At 38.2% G+C, this 23,850-nt stretch overlaps 1 protein-coding gene across 7 annotated transcripts in view; it reads right to left on the bottom strand.

Annotated features, from left to right (window-relative positions):
- The window catches only part of Hipk1 (homeodomain interacting protein kinase 1), a 73,209-nt gene that overhangs the window by 5,337 nt on the left and 44,022 nt on the right, over positions 1-23,850 (bottom strand). For 6 of the 7 annotated variants that reach the window (XM_029563989.1, XM_008833991.3, XM_029563991.1 and 3 more), the window contains exons 4-15: positions 22,836-22,955; positions 21,961-22,047; positions 19,785-19,969; positions 19,315-19,477; positions 17,402-17,627; positions 11,328-11,449; positions 10,235-10,369; positions 7,514-7,656; positions 6,968-7,150; positions 6,079-6,288; positions 3,589-3,830; positions 378-508 (exon numbers count right to left, since the gene is read on the bottom strand). In XM_029563989.1, the coding sequence (XP_029419849.1) occupies positions 378-508; positions 3,589-3,830; positions 6,079-6,288; positions 6,968-7,150; positions 7,514-7,656; positions 10,235-10,369; positions 11,328-11,449; positions 17,402-17,627; positions 19,315-19,477; positions 19,785-19,969; positions 21,961-22,047; positions 22,836-22,955 (1,947 nt within the window). The remainder of the gene's footprint in view (positions 1-377; positions 509-3,588; positions 3,831-6,078; positions 6,289-6,967; positions 7,151-7,513; positions 7,657-10,234; positions 10,370-11,327; positions 11,450-17,401; positions 17,628-19,314; positions 19,478-19,784; positions 19,970-21,960; positions 22,048-22,835; positions 22,956-23,850) is intronic. The other variant, XM_029563993.1, reaches the window with a different exon arrangement.

The following is a 23,850-nucleotide window of genomic DNA, read 5'->3' as shown; positions in this document are numbered from 1 at the left end:
TTAAGTGGCTAAAGAGTTTCCCTATCTCTTGAGTGAGGCTTGAGTTATTTATGGCTTGGAGATAAAGGATGAGTATCTGGCCCAGAAGCATATGTGGTGATGCAGAACTAGGCATGGGTAAGCATGCTAGGCTCTTTTCAAATTGCAGACATTTCTATCCAAGCTACCCTAGAGAAGTCTGATGGCAAACCTGGGTTATACATCCCAAACATCATAGATCAAATGAGACAGTACATGCAGATACGATGCAAGCCATAGAACACCAGATTGTTTCACACAAAAAGAGCTTCATTTGGCTTTATTCATCAGTCTAGCCAAAAGTAGGGGTCTCCAGAGAGTAACAACTCAAACAGAAGGTAGCAGCCCCTAGCGCTTACCTGGCTAAGGTTGAGTGGCTGCACTGTGCTGGTCCCCCCTCGTTGAGCTCGGTACCCTGTGGGGGTGATACAGCATCCAGATGACTGCCCACTCACTGAGGCCACTGGCTTGGTCTTACTGCTAAGGAGACCTAAAAAGGGGTTAAAGTTCAGCATCACTGAGCTAACTTTAGAGCATCACATTGGTCAGTACACATTTGTATGTAATTTGCAAGAGTTATAGTCTCAAGTGTATTTTACTTCCTCATTTACATTTTATACCAGAAAAGCAAAAACTTTATCATTCATTTTTCTGTCTTGCTACAAAGCACCACAAAAGATCCTCAAACAGTTACTTAAGTAAACATTATCTAATTTCCTGTTATGTATAAGGAACCAGTGGAAATATAAACATAAGACACAATCACCACCCATGAGCCTCTAGTTTTATGTAGGATGAAATTAAGTAAGCAAAGAAGTGACAATGGGGAGCCAAGAAAGATACTGATCATTCTTAGGATACTTAAATGTCCAAAGTTTAAATGAAGGCAAGATTCATTTTGGGGGGTACTTCCTGTCTTTCTAGTCTAAGAAGTGAAAAGATGGCTGAAGACAACATTTGGCTTCCTTCTGTGTTCCCAGGAGGAAAACTGGAACATGGACTATATACTTTGGGCCTAAGAATAGGCAGAAGTCCTAACAATTACATTCAGAAACCTGGCATCAGGATGTTCTACTCTGCCTTCAAGATAGTTGCTTACTTGTAAGGAGGAGAAGCACATTGACCTAACACAAATACTCTTAAATTAGAGCCCTATTTATACCCTATAAGCTGCAGTACAACCCATAATAAGACACCATTTATTTATGTCACAAGTGACCATTCCTCCCCTTCCTTGGTGTGAAGTTGCCACTGGGAAGCAGTTACCAGACAAGACTACACTTCCTAGGCCTTTCTTGCATCCAGAAGGTAAGAAGGGAGGTTTGTTTCCTGCAAACCTTGCTCTGAATGGATGCTAAGGATTCCAAGGTTCTACCCCTTACCTCAGTGAAAGCCTAGCAACCAGAAACACCTGCACTGGGAAAACACAAAAGTAAACTTCTATTATGTTAAGCCACAGAAATTGGGAATTTGTTACTACAGCTAGTACTACCCAACTAACACCATAACTGAATTAAGGACCCTAAGCTCAGTATCCAAAAGCAAAAAAGATGGAGGTAATTAAGTGATAATAAAACTAGCAGAAGTATCACTGCTATGACTGAAAGTCTAAAGGGCATGTTGTATTCTAAATTTTCACTCTTGCAGTCATTTTTTAAAGATTTCCAAAAAATTTTTATTTATGTGTATGTATGTATGTATGTATGTATGTATGTATGTATGTGTATGTGTGTGTATATGTGCGTGTGTGTGGGTACGCCTAACCAAGGCTAGAAAGAAGGTGTTGGATCCCCTGGTGCTGGAGTTATAGGCAGCTGTGAACTGCCTGACATGGGTGTTGGGAACTGAACTTAGGTCCTCTGGAAGAGTAGCAAGTGCTCTTAACTGCTAAGCCATCTTTCTAGCCCATAGTACGAAGTTTTTCCTATTCTAGATCACCAAATTCAAATCACCTTGCTAAATCTAATTGCTTGTTATTCTTCCTGCTATACAACATACGTCTTGTTCACTTTTCCCCACCAGTAGTGAATATGTCAGAAACACTATGCTGACATCAAACAAAACCTTTTTTTATATTAATCCAAGCTAAATAAATGTATAAAAATAAACATATGCAAAAAAGGTTTTCGCATTACAGGGAACTGATTTCTGAATTAAGTACTGTCATATATTATGCCATTTGTCTTAAGGCCTATTATGTAAAGTTAGTGTCCCTGACGTCCCTTAGTGCAAGTTCATCTACTGAGGTCTATCTAGTCAGTCTATCTACTCTTTGGTTTTAGGAAGATCAGCTCCTCCTCACCCAGCAGTAATCACTTGCCAATATTTCTTCAGCTAAAATTGGGGTCAGCTGTCCATTTCCCCAGTTCTATGAATTCCAGTGAGGGGACTATAGGAGGGTGCCAGTGGGGAAAGGGGTATAAAGATGATTAAGATTGACTGAGATGTTCTGTATGAAATACACAAAAATTCAATTAAAAATAAATAAAAATAAAACCTGTATATGTATATAGCGTGTGTGTTCACATTCCTGTGTGTGAGCATGTATATGTACAATGGTGCATAAATAAATAAAAATAAAACCTGTATATGTATATAGCGTGTGTGTTCACATTCCTGTGTGTGAGCATGTATATGTACAATGGTGCATAAATAAATAAAAATAAAACCTGTATATGTATATAGCGTGTGTGTTCACATTCCTGTGTGTGAGCATGTATATGTACAATGGTGCATATGTGTGTGGAGGAGGTCAAGGATAACCTCTGGTGGCAGTCCTCTCCTGTTCTCTTGTTTGCTGTTGTTTGTCACGCATCTTCCAGGCTGCTGGCCTCCCAGCTTCAGGAGACTCTCCTGCTTCTACCTCTCATCTCACCATAGTAGTGCTGGGATTACAAGTGTATACTGCTGTACCCAACTTCATGTAGGTTTTTGGGGATTCAAACTCAGGTCCTCATGCTTGCAGAGAAACCCTTTCCCCACTGAGCCACCTCCCTACCTTCTGTTTGAGCATCCTTATGTTTTTTTCTAATATTTTATTTATTTTTATTATGTGTACGAGTGTTGTGCCTGCATGTCTGTCAGTGCACCTGTGCATTGCAATGCCCACGGAGGTTGGAAGAGGGCACAAGATCCCCTGGAACTGGAGTTAGGGATTGCTGTTAGTCACCATGTGGGTGCTGGGAATTGGACCCAGGTCCTCTACAAGAGCAGTCAGTACTCTTAATCACTGAGCCATCTCTCCAACCCCTTCCTTATGTTTTTAGATGTAAGCCCATGACACACCAGCTGCTTCCCTGGGCCTTGTCCCATGTGCATGCATACACACACACACACACACACACACACACACACACACACACTCCACCTTCCATAGATAAGAGTCAGAGATACAAGAAAATAAGGAAAACCTTCATTCAAACATTCCTGTTCAATTGTGTATGTGCGTGTGGTGTATATACTTATATTTGTGTATATGAAAAAAAAAAACTTAACCACTGACCTAGTATAACAAAATATTAAGCATACATGCATCAAGGGAAAATTCAACTCTGTGAAGCTACTACTCACCTGGACCCTGTGTTGCTACGGTGCAGTCACCAAGCTGTGTTTTCAACGGAGGCACAATGATGGTACGGGTGCCAGTGCCATCTGCCACAGTTCTGCCAGGTCCCTCCAGAAGTGGTCCGCTATTGCCCCGGAGAGCACTCAGGTTATCAGTGGAATATGGGCTGCTCAGAGAAGAGTCAGAGTCTGGAGAATCATTGACAGTGACATAACTGATGACATTAGACCTTGCCTTCAGGCTCGAGCTGAGGAGAAGAAAATATAGAAATTCAACTGTCCTTTCAAGCAATGTGTCTTCCATGATTTGTGGTTCTTCTAACATGACAGTGACAGTCATGGTGATGATGATACTTGCAGCAGTAAACTTCGAAGAAATGTTTATTATATACCAGGCACTATTCTCACACTCTATTTACAAATCAGTAAATCCTACCAATCCTACACAGTAGGTTCTGTCACCCCCATTTTGTAAAAATGAGGAAACTAAGACAGAGTTAAAAAACTTGTCCAAGTCATACAAAGAATAAATGATGAAGACAGCACTCAGACCCAGGACAGAATGATTTCAGAGTCCATACCTACCTTCACATTGCCTCTTGGGCCACTCTCATTCACAGTTATTTTAATAATATTCTTCTACATTTTTATTTATCATTTCTCTAGACTGAAATGGTTCCTGACTATCTTTAATCAAACTTCTCGCCATAGGTTTTGTTTTTGGTTTGTTTGCTTGTTTGAAACAGGGTCTTGTATGTAGCCTAGTCTGCCCTGAAACTCAAAATTCTCTTACTTCTGCTTCCCAAGTACTGGAATTACATGTGTGCACCACCATACCTAGTTTCACTATGTTTTTAAAAAAGGATCCCTTCACTAACTGACCCTTACTTTACTATCTTTAGCTTCTTATTATTTTTTAATAGGCTTGGCTTTGGTCAAAGCAACTGCGCTGGTTATATCGCACATATAATTTTTTTTTTTTTTGCCACCACTGTGTTATTTTCCCTCACTAGAAGGATTGCATTTTCTCTTCCCCAAATCAATGACCACTTTCAAAACCTGACTTGCAAATCCACCATCTTTCAAACAGTCAAAAAGTTCTAAATGCTTTCTTGACTAATTTTTCTAAGCTCCTTCAAACCTCCCTTAGCAGACTGGAGAGTCTGCCCAGTGGTTAAGAATATTTGCTGCCCTTTCAGTGGACCCCAGTTCAGTTCCCAGTACCCATCCAAAGTGATTCACAACTCCCTGTAACCCTAGCTCCAAGGGATTCTCTTCTGGCCTCTCCGAGTACTCAAACATAAGTGTGTGCACACACATATACATGCACACATATGTACACACACATACATAATAAAATAAAATTTTAAACTTCATTTAGCTATAACTATGTAAAGTCCCTTACTTTCATATGTAAATCCTATCTTCTTAGATAAAAGGTTATGTCTAACACCAAAAGCCCAATGAAGAACACAGTACAGATCAATCAAGGCATTAACTGTTCACACAAAGAGAAAGGTATATATTATAATTCTTTTAAAATTATCCACTCCCTCTTAGTAAACTGCCTCGGTAAAGACTTGGTGTTAAATGGTTTGAGTGAGAACTGTCCCCCAAAGGGTTCATGTATTTGAATACTTGCTTCCCAGCTGGTGTTGATATTTGTGAAGGGTAAGGAACCTTTCGGAGATGGAACCTTGCTGAAAAAAGTATGTAACTGGGGATGGGCTTTGAGGTTTTATAGTTTGACCCCTGAGTTGTTTTTTTTGTGGTTGTTTGGTTGGGTTTTTTGAAACAGGGTCTCCCTGTAGCCCCAACTGGCCTGGAACTTGGTATGTAGACCAGGTTGGCCTCAATCTCACAGAATGCCACCATGTGCACCAACAGACTTAGCTCCCTACATTGCTTTTTGTCAGAGTATTCTATCACAGCAACAGAAAAGTAATTGATACACTTGGCTAAGATGCTAGGGTAAGAGGAAATAACCTTATATCAAGTTCATCAGCTTTCAGAACATGTAAGTAGAAGGGGGTTCTACCTCTCTCAAGGAAGCCTTCCAGATTAAGAGACTATGAATTTCAAATAATCTATCTACCTATTCATTCAAATTAACTGTTCTTCATATGTTTCTGTTATGGTTCCGTTTTTAGGATAAGCTTCTTGAAGGCAAGGATCACCACAGTATAATATGTATTCTAAGTCAGAGTAGTCTATGAGCTCTACATAAAATTGCTATCTGATGTATCTGAAAGATTGATTTAATTGATGAACATGCCTATTAACATTATAGAAAACTTGACAAGGCTCAGTTATGAGAAGTACACTGTTAGTTGACTGACTTACCCAAGTCCATGCTTTCGAATTACTTTTGTCTGTCTGTTCTTTTTGTTTTTCTAGTCAAAACTACACTTTCGTAAAGCCATCAGTCAAGGACCAAGGTTATACTGAAGCCAACAGTCTAAGACTAATGGTGCCTGGGACCATGACCTAGCTTACCTATTGGGCTTATATTTGTTGTCCTCTTCCTCATCAGTGTCACTTCGGATAGTGATGACACTCACAGGAGGGCTGGGAGTATCTGGAATGATGATTGGCTGATGCTGATCTTGTACAGGGACTAGGGAATTATATGAAGACGTGGTGCGGAGAGGACTGCTCCCAACCAGAGAATAAACTTGGGACCCAGGGAGAACTTCCAGAGAGGATCTGTAGGAAAAGATTACAAGGAAAGATTGTTCAGTTCTTGGTTCCCCAAATCACACATCTTTTCCACAGACTACTTCTAATTTGCCTTTTGGCTCTTTTTTACCTAGTCATTAAGCTAATAAATTTAACTATAAAAGTTCTAATGAAAAATTAACTATTCTGCCTAGTGTTTCCAAAGATAGGGACAACAAAACACAAAATAAATTTTATTTTTGTGCACCTTTATCCCCAAGTTAAATTGCACTCAGTAAAGTGATCAGAAAAATTAAAACATTATGGCTGGTAAGATGGTTCAGCAGGTAAAAGTGCTTGCTGCCAAGCCTGATAATCAGAGTTCAATCCCCAGAACCCATGTGGTAGAATGAGTGATCTGACTCCTACATTGCTGTTGTCCTCGGACCTCCTTATGTACACCATGGCAATATGCATCTCCACACGTACACACAAACAAAACAAATAAATAAAAAATTTTAAATTAAAACATCCTAAAGGTGGCCTGGACTTAAAATGTCAACAGAAAGAATGAAACACATGGTGTGCAGATGAAGAGGTCAGACCATGCTTACTTTCTTAGGCACTGCTTCATATCCAAAGTCTTTGTGCTGTAACAACTTGAATGCTAGACAAAATAACTCTCAAACTGGTACAGTTTAAACCACCAGCTCTACCACAGACTTACTTGGAAGAGACTGGAGCAGACTGCTTATTCTTCTTTGAAGGGAGGGAACTAGATTGTTGTTGTCTGACAACATGGGCAACACCAACATTCAGAGGCTGAGCAGTGGCCAATGTCACATGGTTAGTCAGCAAGGAGGGCTGCTGCATGATGGTGCTGTACTGGTTGCCATGAGAATGGGCATTCCTGTACCAACAGAAAGAAACAGAGAAGAGTAACTCCCAAAACCACTTGAAATTCCGGACCAAATGAGTATCAGAATGATGAAGACCACCAAGGACAGCTACATTTCATCTCTACCCTCAATCACCAAGATTATAAAACTTTAAGATCTCACTATGCCCTTTCTAACCATTTAAGACTGTTTTAAATATACAGTAAATGATTCCTGACCTTAGATTCTTCCTACTCCAATTTCTCTTATGACTCCCTTTCCTAAAGGATTTCAAACAGATTCTCCCTTTCGTTCTAGTCTCTTCATATCAAGCACTCCTACTCTAAAGGATCCCATCCTTGCAAATTTTCCAGAGAGAAAAAGAGGGTGCTTGCCTCCAGTCTGCTAGCTGCTGGCCACTCCCCATGGCCTCTGGAATCACCGCTGTAGGCTGGACAGAGTTGTGTAGAGCTACCCCAGGCAACTGTTGCCAAGTCGAGGGCAGGAGAATTTGTTGAGTTCCTCCAGGCCATGCTTGCTATAAGGAAACACACAAAAAGATCCAGACTTGATTCATTCTTGGGGTGTTTTTTTTTTTTTTTTCTGTTTTTTCAGATGAAAGAAAATTTTGTATCTTAAAAAAATTACTTGTAGATTGTTAACTTGCAGAGATTAAAAAAGAAAGGTCAGAGGATTCATTGATGCAAGTGTTATGGAAAGGGAAAGAAGGAAACTGCTTTCCTTTGGCTATTGCCATAATCTGACCACCAGGATACTAAGAAACAAAGGTCCCTGGCAAGTGTTTCTATACTGTAGAGAAAACGAACCTGAAAATTCAGGTAAACTCTGGTTAAATAACAGTATCATTTTTTTTCCCCCAAAACTTGTAAAATACACCCCTAAAAGGAATTAAGAGGAATCTCTTAGGATTTAAAGGAATAGAAATTCTAAAATTTGAGTGCCAATCAGATAAGAAGGTTAAGTCAATTCAACCCATAAAACACAGGGAAGACTTGTTCTCTTTATTAAAAGGGCAAAATTTAGAAAATGGAGCAGCCATGGATGACCAAACACCAAATCCTTCAGCACACCAGGAAAACAGCTAATACCATCATTTATGGTCATATGATAGAATTAAATAAAGTTAGTAAGCGAAATTTTTGAAAAATATTAAAAAGCACTACATTGCTTTTATCAGTTGCTAAAAAACATTTGTTTTTAGTATCATTTGTAGAAACACTTCAACATAAAAAAATCATTACTACAAGGAAATACATCACTTCTAGTTGTTAAGAAACTATGACATTTGCAATACACTGAGCAATAAATTACGATTTCTGTACTTCTTACAGAAACTGGCATTTTCTGAAAAAAAAAATGGGAACAGATTTGGAAGTTTCCTTTTTAAACTTGAATGGCATTACAACTACCTTACTAGGTACATATGGTTCTGTTTCCTGAATTCCAAACTGCAGGGCCATCAACACACTGTTTTAAAAATATTTCTGCAAGTAACAGATCCACTTGTTACAGAGACTGGTTCCAAACAAGAACCCTTAAAAGCAGAGAAACTGCAAACACGTCTGCAACCATATGCAGAATTTAAAACAAAACAAAACAAAAACAGAAAATAAGAGAAGTATGTTAAGTCACACCATGCGATCTTTCCATAAGCCAACACCTGCACAAGACAAAGCATGTAGTTTAATACAAAGCAAGAAATAACATTCCAACGTGAGGCAGAAATCTGGCGCTCCAAGCGACGAACTGTTTAAGACAGAGGAAGAACAAAAATATGCAAAGCTTAGCAAATGGCTAGAGCAAACTTAAAAAAAGCAGCAAAGGCAAAGTGTCAACTGACATTTCCAACCTCAAAACAATAGATGAGCAAGTTAAAACCAGTGGCTTAGGTCAACCAAGCTGCAAATATATCTGACTCCCTAGCACTCTGTTTTTATGCTTATGAGAAAGTTAATCCAGAGGTGGCAAAGACTTTTAACTGAAACCAAACTGAAATCATCCAAGTATGTTTCTGGAAGTGTTTTCATTTATGATTACTTAAGAGGTAACAAAAGAAATTTAAATCCACTGTGAAAAATGAGAAATATCAGGATTTAATAGTATCAATTACATTTGCAAAGGCTTACCTAACTTTAAATTTCAATTAACAAAATGCTGGGTATGAAATAAACAATTCTAACTCACCCAAATAAGCCATAACGTATCCAAAAATCACCCTGAAGTTTACAAATCCTGAAATACACTTCAAAGTCTCATTTGTTTTTCCATCTCTCATCCGGATACAACTATACGTGCAGCTATCATCAATGACTTTTGCCCTATAACATTTAATAACAAAGATTGCATTTGCAAATTTGTCAGCCATATTTCTATCTTTGTATTAAGATTTATTGCTAAAAAAAAATCCCTAGGTATGAGCTCACCTTTAATTTCAATCAATATGGTTTTTAAATATATTCTAAAGAGAATATCTTTAAATGGAAGATAAAAGCTGCCACTGATCATGAGTGCCAAAAGAGCTATCCTTATGTATTCACAGAAGGAAGTTAAAGTTAACTGATACAGCAACAAATTAAGATCATCAAGCATTTCTATATGCCCCAAAAGTTTTAGAATATTAAGATAGTAACAAAAAAAGGAAGCTAACTTGACAAGGAGTTCAAATTTTGACCATCTGGATACCGGTAGCAGGGCCAAACTAAAGGCCATTTCCTTCATTCTCAAGGATCAAGGGTCAAAGAGGGCAGAGAACAGGTAATAGTGTTGAAGCTCCCCTGAGGCTATACCAAGAGCTTTAACCACACTAGGCTGGCAAAGAAAAAAATCAGGGGATCTGGCTCCTTACAGGGCCACACTGAACCTCAGAATCAAATAGTGCTTCAGCAAATGTTGGGGAAGAAAGCAATGAAACATTAAAGATGCAGCAAGAACACAGCCACAAGATGGCACATGCTTCCATGCCCTCCGCAGAGACTAAGCTCAAATTTTTTTTTTAAATGAGAAAATCAGAACAGAACAAAAACAAACAGGAAAAAATAAAAAAGAAAGAAACCAAAGAAACTTCGTTAGTAACACAATCAAGTGAGGGGAATTACCAGTACAGCAGCAGTCTGTTCAACCAGCGCCGGCCGGCCGGCTGCGCAGCTCAGGGTAAAGGGTACCGCATACTGCGGTGTGATGGTGGCTACTTGAGGGTGGAGAGTTGCTACCATTAGTGGTGTACAGCTTCCCTGAAATGTAGATTAGGCAGGTGAGTGAAATAAACACCAAGGCAGGTTATCTGGATTCAGAAGGATTCTCATCCCCCCACGATATTACTGACAATGAACTAATTTCCTATCACCTAAAACGCACCTAAAATTCAAACACAGCTTTCTCTTTCAGTTCTGTACAGCTCTGGCCCGCTAGGGCAAATGTCAATGGCACCAGAAAAATAAATAGGAATCTTTCCTGAGTCAGATTCAGAGGTTCTGTTCTACAAGACAAAGATATTTCAGAATTTCCTGTGTCATGGGCAACAAACATTTATATATAGAATTTAAAATGTAGTATTTGGTACCATATAAATCCTTCATGGTTTTCTCTATGATCTTAGTTTCTCAGTTATCTAACAAACACATTTAAATTTTTCTACAGCCTGGTTAAAGACAAGGAATAAAGGAATATAATATTTAAGGGAGGTATCATGATGTGATTTAGCCTCTCAACTGCGATAAACTCTAAACAGTAAGCAAAAAGGATACTGGGGAGGTAAGAATGAATGAAACCTTATGTTTTACAATAAAAAAAGGTGTGTATATGCCGTATCTTAATCATTTCTCAATGTCTGGATAATCATTCCTACAACTCTGAGGAAAAGTTGTAATGGTAAGACTATATACTGTTCTATTATAGATATTTTGTTTTGTTTTGTTGAGACAGAGTCTCCCTGTAGCCCCAGCTGGTCTGGAACTCACTATGTAGACGAGGCTGCCTCAACCTCACAGATATCTGCCTGCCTCCACCTCCCAAGTGCTGAGATTAAAGGTGTGTGCCACCATGCCAGGCTAGATGTTTTGTTTTAAGACCTCTGAATCATGAGCAAGAAAGATCTTATAATCAAAGCAAATACCACTTTTTCAGGACAAAATATCTTATTCTCAATAGTGCTTCAGCAATATTGAGTATCCATGTGGTTCTGGCTTTTACCTGTGTAAGGACTCCTGACTGTATCTGTAGTGGCTGAGCAGCCGGCGCCTGGGGTACAATCGGCACAGCATTATCCATCCTCACAGGGAATCCAGAATGTTTTGTTGTTGCTTGTAGCCCAGCTGGTGGAAACAGCATCATAGTAAATTGCTTTGCTGAGCCTGAGAGTACTGCTTTGTTTTGTTTGGGAGAGGTTATTTTTAGCTTTTTCAATACTCAGCTTTTAGTTCAATATACTTAAGACAAAGGTGTTTCATTCATAGAAGTCTTCAGAGTTAAGAAAAGGGAGACTTCAGTCTTTTAAAGTTAGATTAATGCACAAGTACTGAATACAGGGAAGGCTGGTTTAAGGGAATATAAGTTTCTTTAATGTTATAATACTATCCCATCTTCAATATAGGCAAAAACCAAATAACAGTCACTTAATAAGTCACATTTACATTTTAATTTACTGGGGGCAGGAGGGGTGGAAGTGCTTTTAAAACTACAGTTTATTAAAAACAGAGAACTAAATATAACTATAACTTGGTAACTTATAATCTAAGTTACTCTTTTGTTTAAAATGTCTTAAAGGGTGCTTTTCCTCCTCAAAAAAGAAAGCCCAGCTCCAAAATTAGTGTATGTTTTATCTTTAGCCAACAAAAAATGAAGAAACTTTGCCTAGATATTTGGAACATAGACATGTTGCATTACAAAAACTCTATTTCTTATTCTGGAAATCAGCTCTTGTTGGTCGTTTCCCAATCCGACTCTTCTGAAGTTAAAAGATAGCTAGAAAAATGAAGAACTCTTTGCTGCCTTTAAAACAGTGACCATGTCTTACTTATCTTTTGTTTATTATATTCTTAGCATAAATGTTGAATAAATGTTTCTTCTAACTAGCAATATCTCATTCTGGAAAAAAGAGAGGCTCAACACAGTTCGTTCTTTTTGCCAAGATTTAAGAACACTCAAAGATTTTTTTTTTAAGCCTACCCTTATCAGAACATTCACTACAGAGTTTAAATTTCTGTTATGCCTCCAATCCACTAATGCCCACAATTCTGTTAAATGGGGTTACAAGCATTTTAATTAGAAGACTCGCCACTAACATGTTTGGTTGTTTTTTTTGTTGTTGTTGGGGTTTTTTTGTTTTGTTTTTGTTGTTGTTGTTGTTTTAGGCAGGGTCTTCCTGTAGCCCAGGGTAGCCTGGAATGCACTATATAAACCAGGGTGGCTTCCACTGGTCTCTAACTCCCGAGTGCTACAATTGAAGGTATGCCACCACACTGGGCTGTTTTTTTTTTTTTTTTTTTTTTGAGACAGGCTCTCACTGTGTAACACAGCAGACTTAGAACTTGCTATGTCAACTAGGCTGGCCTCAAACTCACAGAGATCCACCTGCCTCTGCTGGGATTAAAGGTTCATGCCATCATGCCCAACATCGCTGACATTTTCTAAACTGTCACCAATCTCAATCTTTCTGTCTCTCTCTTTCTCCCTCTCCCTCCCTCTTTCCCAAAAATGTCTTATTGTGTAATCTGGACTGGTTACAAACTTGTGATTCTTCTACTTTAATTTCCCAAGTGCTAGGATTACATATGTGCCACTATCCCTGGCTTATTTTCTCTTAATATTACGATACAGGTGTCAAGTGAGATAACTTATAAAAAATAATACTGCTAATTTTAGTCAGTCTTCTAATTTTCTATTTTAGTAATTTGTGAACAATTTAGAAATAAGCTGTCATTAAGAAAAATGAAAAATGAATTCTAGAAATGTACAAAGAGTGACAAGTAAAATCAGTATTCAAACAACTTAGATGCCTTTTTAAATGTGCCACTTAGGGTTGGGCAATTCACAGAGAATCTCTGTGTGTGACCAGTGGTGTAACTCTGTAATAATCTGTCTGTTAAAAAAAAAAAAAAAGCTACTTTGATGGGTGGTGACTGGGATACTTGTCTATACTTTAAGGATCCATAGTTTGCACATAGTAAGAAATTACATTTGTCTAGGGATATGAGAGCCTTGGGTTTTCTCTACGATCTATGACCACTCCAAATATGTATATTTGGCTAGGTTTACAGTACCAGACATGAGATTCCTCCCACTGAGTGGGCTTTAAGTCCAATTAGGTAGCTGTTGATTACCCTGAAGATAAAAGTGCCACTGCTGCACCAATGTCATTTGCTGTGCTGGTCACTGGTGTGGTTTTTAGGCCTTGAAGCTGGGGTTGAACCACCTCTATACCTAAGACTCACAGAACATAGAACAAAGACCGAAGAAAACACTAATGCATCTTTCAGTTCTCATCAGTGAAGCTCCCTCATGCACCAGAGCACCAGGAACACAAAAGGTCACAAATGATCAAAACACAGAGAATGAGAGTCAACAGAGTGTGGGTCCTTGGACAGGTCTCCTATCTTGTGGTCCACACACCACCTGATACTCAGGAACAATCATGGAAGAGGGGGTGGAAAGATTTTAAGAGCCTGGGAGGAGGTACATGACCATATGGAATAGTCCTACAGGTGCCAGGGACCCTTCTCATACAAACCTACAGCAATGGTGTCAGCATGCACAAGAACCATGCAAACTTAGGCTGACAAGAACCTAGCACAGAACTGTGGAAATGAACAGCAATCCCCGATCTTAGGCAAAGAATTATTGGCAGCTGATTAATTACTGCTGGCTGAGGAAGAACTGATCTTCTTAAAGAGAGACTCTAGATAGGCTGACTAAACCCTGGTGGATAAACTTGAACTGAGGGACATTTTGGGACATTAACTCTACATAATAGGCCTTAATACAAATGACAGAATGTATGAACTCCAGTGGCAGGGTGGGGGTGCCAATGGGAGGGTGCCAAAGGGGAAAGGAGAAGGAGGTATAAAGATGATTTTATGTATGAAATATACAAAAATTCAACAACTTTTTTTTTTAAAGATGCCTTAAAAAAAAAAAAAAGTGTTATGCTGGGCATGGTGGCGCATGCCTATAGTCCCAGCACTTGGGAGGCAGAGGCAGGTGGGTCTCTGTGAGTTCAAGGCCAGCCTGGTCTACAGGGAGACTCTGTTTCAAACAAACATACGAAAAAGTACTACTTATGTAAAACTTAAAACTAACAAACTCAGATATTAAGATTAAAAATGCCTTAAGCAATGTTATCTAATAAGAAAGCTAAGCAATGTAAAATTCTTGTCTACAGTCTCAGGACACATGGCTAATTTCAAGACAATGTTGTAACAGCCTCTTACAAATCGGTAGGCACCAAGGAGGCAAACTTTAGGAAGAAATGTTCATTACAGTAGCTCAGAATAGTCACCACTGAGCAAAATGTGTATCTATTTTAGTCAACTGGAATAGTATGGAAAGCAGTTTATAGTAGTGACCTATAAATGTGACACTTTAGACTGCTGCAGTTATTTAGGCTAAGCCACAGCAGTTTGGCTACTTTAGAACTAGCTGCTTCCTCCACTACAAGTAAAAACAAAGAATGACAATAGGCAATCATTTGGCTGGCTTTGAAACCTGACCTAAAAGTACTGGAGCTTGTTTTTTATTATTCCTGAACATAGCATTTTTAAATATAGAGAACCATGGAAAGATAGAAAGAAGAGTCAAACTGCTTAACTGATACAGGCATCTTGTAAAAGAAGAAAGAACAGTGGATGACTTAGAATAGAGGACTGCTAGGCAGAAATCAACACATGGCTAAGGGTGGCAAGTCAGTCAATAATCTTCACACATCAATCTGAGCCTAACACTGAAAGGCAGTACAGAATAACTCCATATACATGTGTGAGAACCCACTGCCTGGGTTCGAATCAGTGTTATGCCATAAATACTCATAATATTTTGGGCATAAGAAAATTTTATCATTTAAGCTGGGTGTAGTGGCACACACCTTTAATCCTAGTGCTCGGGAGGCAGAGGCAGGAGGATCTATCTCTGTGAGTTCAAGGTAGCCTGGTCTACACAGTGAGTTCCAGGCCAGCTGGGGTTACAGGGAGACCCTGACTCAAAAGGAACAAAAATAAAGACGATTTCATCATTTAAAAATGCTACCCATTTCCTAGGGATGTCTGTTAAGAATAAAGTAATGCATGTAAAAGGACTTAAAACACTATCTGGCATATATACTAATATACTTGACTATCATCATCACTACTTTAATTTTAAATTCCCTCTCATTCAAAAAATTTAAAATTCACTCTATTAGCTCCTCAGGTTATCTGGACTTCTTAGACAAGAATAAAATTTTCCAAAGTTTATATTTATAACAAAAGGGGCTCTCCCACTTTCCCCCCCACCTCTTCAGCTTACATTTTGTTCTATTAAAGTTACTCAAAGGTTCTTTTGTTTTATCTAAGCATCATCTGAGAAGCAGCAGAAAATCTCCGGATCTCACATTTGAAAACTACTCCAATGAAACTCACTTTGGAAAAGGTAGGGGAAGGGATGGCTAATTTGCTACATTCAGTAGAAGAATCATTCAGTACAAATGTGACAACCCAAAGTACAGAATTCACTATTATGAAGCATATGCAGAAAGTAATTTGGTAAGTTAGGCTAAGTTTTCATTTATGGATTTGGAATCTGCTCCTCTGCTCTCCCTGTGGTCTCTCCCTGGTTTACATGGCTATCACTTTCCTGTCCTCCTGGTAATCTCTCAGTCTCCCCCAGCCCCTCATTTCCTTCCGCTTGCTCCGACTCTGTCAGAAACCAAACAAACAAAAGAGTCGCAATCAATAAGTAACTAAAGTAGGAAAATAAAAATGCTATCTGCTTCTATATAAAAAGGCTATGAGAAGTCTGAATCGGTTTATTCCCACACTAATCACACTAATACCAAATTGCTTTTTCTTTTTTTTCTTTCCAAAATTAGTGTTTTATTAGGTTTACACATAGAGAAATGGGTTCCATTATGGCATCTTCAGACATATAGTCATGATACTTTGTTCTCATTCATCCCCCTCTCCTACTGTCTTCCTCCCCGCTCCCTCCTGCAGCTTTTTACTCCAGTTAACCTGCATTTCTGCTTTACTATTATATGTACCCATTACCCTCTTGATTTCCCACCTCCCTTAATATCTCTGCCTCCCTGCCATGATCCCCTTTCTAGTTTTATACACACACATATACATCCACATATAAGAAAAATGTGATATTTATCATTCTAAGTCTGGCTTCTTTCTTATTTTTACATTTCCTGGGGGTAGGAGGGGGAACAGGTTCTCACTGTATGTAACCTACTGGCCTCAAGAGTCTCCTGCTGGGATTGCAGGTGTAAGCTATTACACCTGGTCTGACATTGACTTTCTACTGGAAAAGCCAAGTGTGTTGTCAGATGATATTCATAAAATAATTTAATCTTCTACATGGCTTAGAAAATCAATCAACAAACATGTCCCATATTTCAGAAAAAAAGTAACTGAACAGAATGGACTGGATCACAAAACAATGAGAAAATAAAGAAGCACAGGAAAGTGAAAATTAAGGTCTTATGGGAACATGGAGTTGGCCTGTTTTCAGCTATTTGACAGGAGTTTGTAGGAATATGACTCACAAGCAGAAGCAGATATTAATGCCTTTCCCACAAAAGTACCTCTGCTTGTTCAACTTTTTAGTTCAATAATTGATCCTTATTACTGAATTAAATTTAAAAGGTTTCTACATTCTTAAATATAATGTTTATATCCTATAATAACCTTTTATTTTAGTTTAAAATAGAATTATACAGGAAATTAGATTCAATATATAACAATTCTGATTTTAACAATTTTTAAAGATGTATGTATTCTACATATTGAGATGTATACACTTATATAAGATAAATGATATTTTGCCTCAATGGGCAAAAAACATCAGGCAATTAAGTTAAGGAAACAAACTGAACTCCTCTAATCTGTCAGGTAGTAGTATAATTAAAGAAATGAGTAATGTAAAAGTAGATTTACTTTGTAATATATCCCAATTTCAGTTACCTTCATCATCAAAGTTTAAATTTGTCAAAGATCTAAAGTGAACAACTAGATCTGCCTAAAGTAGGCAAGTCTAATTAACACTACATGATAGAGGAGCTTCCCACTTACTTTGAAAAGCAGGTGGACATACTATAAATGTTTGTTGGAATGGATCTGTCTGAGTGCAAATCTGAGTGGTTCCAGGTTGTAAGGAAACACTCTGCTGGGCAACTCCAGGAACTGGTGCTGCAGACGAGGGGTACAGGGCCGACTGGTAGTTCAGTAGGGAGACGTCCGAGTTAGCCAGAGAAAGAGTAGCAGCTGCTGCAGTAGAACTGGAAGCTAGAACACTGGCCTAAAAATAAAAAGGCTACGTTTACATGCTGTATAGTATGGAGGAAAACATATACACATATTCTACACAGAAAAAAAAAATTGAGACTGGGTCTCATATAGCCCAGGCTGGCCTCAAATTCATTATGTAGCTTAGCAGCAAGCATCCTTACCCACTAAGCCATCTTAGAACAAAGCTAGGTTTTTGGGTTTTTTTGGTTTTTTTTGTTTTTTGTTTTTTGGTTTCTTGAGACAGGGTCTCCCTTTAGACCGGCTGGCCTGAAATTCACTATGTAGACCAGGCTAGCCTTGATTTCAGAGAGATGCACCTCTTTCTGTCTCCCAAGTGCTGGGATTAAAGGCATGTGCCACCACAACCCAGCCTAGAACATAATTTTAAAATGTGACATTAACTATCTCTAAAATAACTTTCTACTTAAACTTTCCAGGGCTAGGAACACATAGCTCAGTAATAGAGTACTTATCTAGCAAACAAGGGGCTCAAGGTTCAAAAAAATTTTTAACTAAGAAATACTATAAAGTTGAATAAGCACATGAAGAATAACAAATGGAGCCAGGCACGATGGTACATGTCTTTAATCCCAGCACTCTGGAGGCAGAAGCAGGTAGACCTGAGTTCCAGGCCAGCTAGGGCTATACAGTGAGATCCTGTCTCAAAAATAAAACGAACAAATGGTTATTTTTTTTGCTGCTATACTGGTTTTAATCATATAAACCTTCAGTTCTGCACAAAAATTGCTTCATAGGAGATTTCACATGAATTCATAAACTCTTCCATTTAAAAAGTAGATCAAACTGAGAAACTGGGTAGCTTACATCTTCAGAAACAAATGTAAATATCACTTGTTAGCAAGCAAACACAACAACATCCTTTAAGATAATTATTCAAATAACCCTTCAATAAGTAAAATTCTAATAAGGAGTTATTTAGTTGAACATAGTAAAACTAGCTGCAGCAAGTAATTCAATAGTCAGAGCCCATTTACACTAAGACTTATGAGGGCATGGAGTAGGCCTTATATTTAAATTCTCTAAGCATGTGACAAGTAGGTATGTCAGTCAAACTGGTCTATTACTTTTTTAAACTTTATTTTTATTTTATGTGTATGAGTGTTATGCCTGCATGTGTGTAAGTGCACCAATGTTGTACAGTGCCCATGGAGGTCAGAAGAGGGAACTGGATCCCCTGGAACTGGAGTTATGGATGGTTGTTAGTCACCAGGTGGGTGCTGGGATTTGAACTCGGGTCTTCTGCAATAGTAACCAGTGCTCTTAACTGCTGAGCCATCACGTCTCCAGCCACTGGTCTGTTACTTTTACCAAATAGAAAAATTTTTGGTTTTTTTGTTTGGTTGGTTTTGTTTCTTTTTTGGTACATGAAATTGAACCTCAGAATTGAATCTTCATTATTATTGCATGTGTATGTGTGTATGATCTGTGTCAATGTGGGCATGTACATGCCATGGCACATGTGTAGAAGTCAGAGGACAACCTTTGGGAGTCTCTTCTTCCATCATGGGTTCCCAAGACTGAACTCATTAGTTTATGCAATAAGTACTTTTAGTCATGGCCCTCAAGCACAAAATGCTTAAGATGCAAAAAAAAATACTAAAACAAGGACTGGTTTCTTCATCTTACTACTTTCTGTCCCACTTAGGCTTGAGTTTCCAAAATCATTCACTGAGTACCTGATTGTGCACTGTGTTGAGCTGGTTGCTGAAGCTCATGGTTAGATTTGTGCTTGTATTTGGAGCAACATGTGTAGTAAAGGGACTCTTGATCTGACTCACTGTGTCATACATGTGAACCCTCCGCTTGCAGATCTCCATGTTCTGGAAACAAGACTTAACACTGAAAAAGAGATTAAAAATTCACGAAATGAACGCTAAAATTTAAACAGTAAATACTCAAGATGAACATGGAATAAATTATTTTTCCAAGTAGTTTCAGAAAAAAAAAGAATAAAGGGTTTTTATAGTAACAAAAGGATAAATACACACCTGATTTTAAATCTTATGGCTTTTCAGTCAGAAGAAAAAGCATCAGTAAGCCAGACATACAAGCACCAAAGTTACTGCTAACTTGACAGTTAGTTCCCTTTATAAGATGTCAACTCAACCAAAAATCACATCATGGAAAAACCCAATACCATACTCACTGATTACTATGTGGAAAATCCAGAAGGTGAGTCATTGTCACAAACTGATGGTTAAGAGTTTTCAAAGGAGTGATTCTCTTATCTGCATCAATTGTCAGCATTTTCTTTAACAGATCAATGTATTCTCTTCTATCTGCCTTCTCTGCCAACATGTCTGTTCCCTCCAGGTCTGTAGACATATTTACCTTCCAAAGAAAATTTAGAAATATTACTTTCTCCACTTAGGTTAAACAGTAGATAGTGGGGCGAAGTAGTACAGCCCTTTAATGCCAGCACTTGGAAACAGAGGTAGGTGGATCTCTGTAACTTCCAGGCTATCCAGAGCTACAAGGTGAAACCCTACCTCAAAAAACAAACAAACAAACAAACAAACAACACCAAAACCAAGTTAAACAGTAGATCAAAGACTTACTAAGTCTGCATCTTTCCAAAAGAGATAAAGCAGGTATTTAGTGTTAGTATTTGAGAATGGGAAACATAGGAAATGAAATTTATTACAGAATAGTTTTCACAAGATGAAATTCTTATCTTGCCTACCTAGTACAGCAGAGCTGAATTAATTCTTGGCATTAAAATTTTGAAACAAGGGGCTGGAGAGATGGCTCAGTGGTTAAGAGCACTGGCTGCTCTTGCAGAGGACCCTGGTTCAGTTCCCAGCACCTACATGGTGGCTAACAACCACCATTCTGAAATTCCAGTTCCAGGGAATCTGATGCTTCTTCTGATTTCTGAGGGCTTTGCATGACACAGGTGCACTTACGTACATGTAGGCAATATACTTATACACATAAAATAAATAAAAATAATATTTTTTTAAAAATTGAAACAAGTTAGGAAAAAGTATTTATTATCATTTAAATATACAAGTTTCTATTGTTGAAAAGATTAAATGACATGATGCCAAATGTTTAAATACAATTTGGAACATAAGCATTCTCAATAAATGTGGTTCTTGTGCAATTAATTACTTAGTAGAAAAAATGGAGCAAGAAAGAAATATTTATTTAAAAAAATACTTTAAAATAGGGCTGCAGGGCTGGAGAGATGGCTCAACAGTTAAGAGCACTGACTGCTCTTGCAGAGGATCCGGGTTCCATTCCCAGCACCCACGTGGCAGCTACGAACCATCCTTAACTCCAGTTCTAGGGGAATCTTAAGCCCTCTTCTGACCTCTGCGGCATTGCATGACACAGGTGCACTCACATACATGCAGGCAATACACTCATACACATAAAATAGAAATAAATAAAAATAAAAATAAAATAAAATAGGGCTGGAGAGATGGCTCAGTGGTTAAGAGCACTAGTTGCTCTTGCTGAGGACTCAGGTTCAAATCCCAGCACCCACATGGCAGCTAACAACCTCCATAACTCCAGTTCCAGGGGATCAGACACCCTGTTGTGATCTTCTCGGGCGCTGCACGATATGGGTACACTCACATACATGCAGGCACTCATCACAAAAAATAAAAATAAACATATTTTTTAAATACTTTAAAATAAAAGGAGCTAGAGAGATGGTTCAGCAGTTAAAAGCACTGGTAGAGACCCAATTCAGTTCCCAGCACCCACATGGCAACTAACAACAATCCAACAGGGAATCCAACACTGTCTTCTTGCCTCTGTAGGCACTGCACACATGGTACACTTATATGTAGGTAGACAAAATATTCATACACATAAAATAAAAATTTTTTAAAAAAAAACTTAAAATAATGATATGTATCAGGACCAGTTGAGCAAAAGCAAGAAGAAATACACACAAGTTGACTATCTTTTATTCAAAATGTTTGGGACCAGAAGTTTTTCAAATTTCAGACCTTTTAGATTTTGGAATATTTGCACAGACTTTCACCCTGACCCCAAAATCCCAAACTCTGAAACACTCCAAAATCTGAGCTGAGTATCAGTATCATGCTCCAAGAATTTTGGATTTGAGAACATTTTTAATTTTGTATATTTGGACTATGGAAGCTCAATCAATAATCTTAAAAGTACCGATTGTTAGGATTCAGATGTTATTTTAATACATGGCAGAATATTAATATTTTTTCTGTAAAAACTTGGAAATAGTAAAGACATCATTTAAAAATCTGTGTTAAGTGTAATCGACAGAAAGATGTCTCTGACTAAAGAACCATATAAATGCCTGACTTTCTGAAACATGCCATCTTTACCTGAGCCATGTCATCTAGACAGTTAAAAATGTATTTCCGAGCTTCTTTTGACTTTATTCCAGTCTCCAATTCATGTTCTTCAGGTGTCTATAAAATACGGATTAAAAAAAAAAACTCCATGATACATTATTTTCACATTTTATTCTACAGTAAAGCTAGAAAAACAAAGAGACAAATGCTGTCACCTTGCCAACCACACATGGCATAGATGACAACCCAAAAATCTCCCCATGGAGATATGTGACTCTGCTATCTGGCCATCCTTTTCTGGCAATGAGGCCTGCAAGAAGTGATGTAGCAGTGTCCCAGGAAGGTTAGGAGAACGGGTTGCTATCATTTTCCTCTCAAAGCTACTTGGAAATAACTGAAACCTAACTAACTTTAATAGGCTCAGAGGCAAAGTATCATGATGGAATTAAATCACATTACTCAGATTTCTCAAATTGAAGGAGTAGGCTCAGAAGCAAAAAAAAAAAAAAAAAACCCAACAAAAAACAGATAATTATTTCAAGAAACTCTCTAAGACCTTAATGTGGGAAGTTAGAAAATTAGGTTGCCTTTATCATGTTCAATGAGGTTTCTCTGTAACAGTCATTACTAAATTTGTCTAGTTTCTCATACCATTCTCATTCCCCTCAACTGCTAATTCTAAATATGCAAAATAACCTCAGTCAACTGAATTGATAATTACCTTGATTTTTACCCATAAATAAGGCTAAATGGATACAATGAAATAATTGTTCAGTAGTTTCCTCCTGCAAACCAGCTCCCTCCACGGCTTTCCCCCTTCCAAATCAAGAAACTATTAACTAAAATTTCAATTCAAAACTGAGGTAAAGAGCACAGAAATGGGCAGTGCAATAGGGAAGACAGACCTTGAGCCTCCACAGTGGATACCCCAAATTAGGATCTCTGTTGAAAAACCTGGTTGTTTTTGTTCCGGCACTGAGAAGATATTCAGCTGGCAAGCCTTGTGTTTGAGAAATGTAACGAATCTGAAAATCAAACCATCAAACATCAATTTAGCATGGGAAAAAGAAATTATTCAACTTTTATACTAAAATATTAACTATAGTCAGGCATGGTAGTGCATGCCTTTAATCCCAGCACTCAGGAGGCAGTATGCTGCCATGCATGCACATCACACATACTGCAGACTACATTTGTCTTCATAGAACTTATCAATTGTATTATATGATTATTTGCAAGTTAATTTTTTCTTTTTTAAACTTATGTATTCAAGTGTTTTGACGGCATATATGTAAGTGCAACACATGTGTGCAGTGCCCAAGGACTGATAGTTGTTAGCTGCCATGTGGGTCCTGGGAATGGAACCTGAGTTCTCTGCAAAAGTAGCCAATGCTCTTAACTGAGCCATCTCTCCAGCCCAAGTTAATTTTTCTTAACGTCTTTCCTAATCTATAGCGTTACATGAGGGCAAACACAATGTTCTTATTCAGTAATGAATCTCCAGTATCTATAGTAATCAAACAGCATGGACCATGCTATAAGGATAGATATGTAATCAAAGACCTAAAAGCAAGCACTTAAAATAATAAAATTTTGGGCTGGAGAGATGGCTCAGCAGTTAAGAACACTGGTTGTTCTTGCAGAAGACCCGGGTTCAAATCCCAGCACCCACATGGCAGCTGACAGCTAACAGCTGTCCGAAACTCCAGTCCCAGGGGATCCGACAGCCTCTTCTGACCTCCACGGGCATTGCACGACAAGGTTGCACTTACCTATGTGCAGGCAATACACGCATATACATAAAATAAAAATAAAAAATATAATAATAGAGATCTTTAATGTCTTTGGTCAGGTTTATTCCAAGATATTTTTTTTGCAGGTATTGTGAAAGTGAGTGTTTCCATGTACTCTCTCTCTCTG

The sequence above is a fragment of the Nannospalax galili genome, unplaced genomic scaffold (genome assembly GCF_000622305.1).
Source record: "Nannospalax galili isolate Female #2095 unplaced genomic scaffold, S.galili_v1.0 scaffold475, whole genome shotgun sequence".
Classification (NCBI taxonomy): domain Eukaryota; kingdom Metazoa; phylum Chordata; class Mammalia; order Rodentia; family Spalacidae; genus Nannospalax; species Nannospalax galili.
The sequence above is the reverse complement of the archived record's forward strand: the minus strand, read 5'-3'. Positions and strand labels throughout refer to the sequence as shown.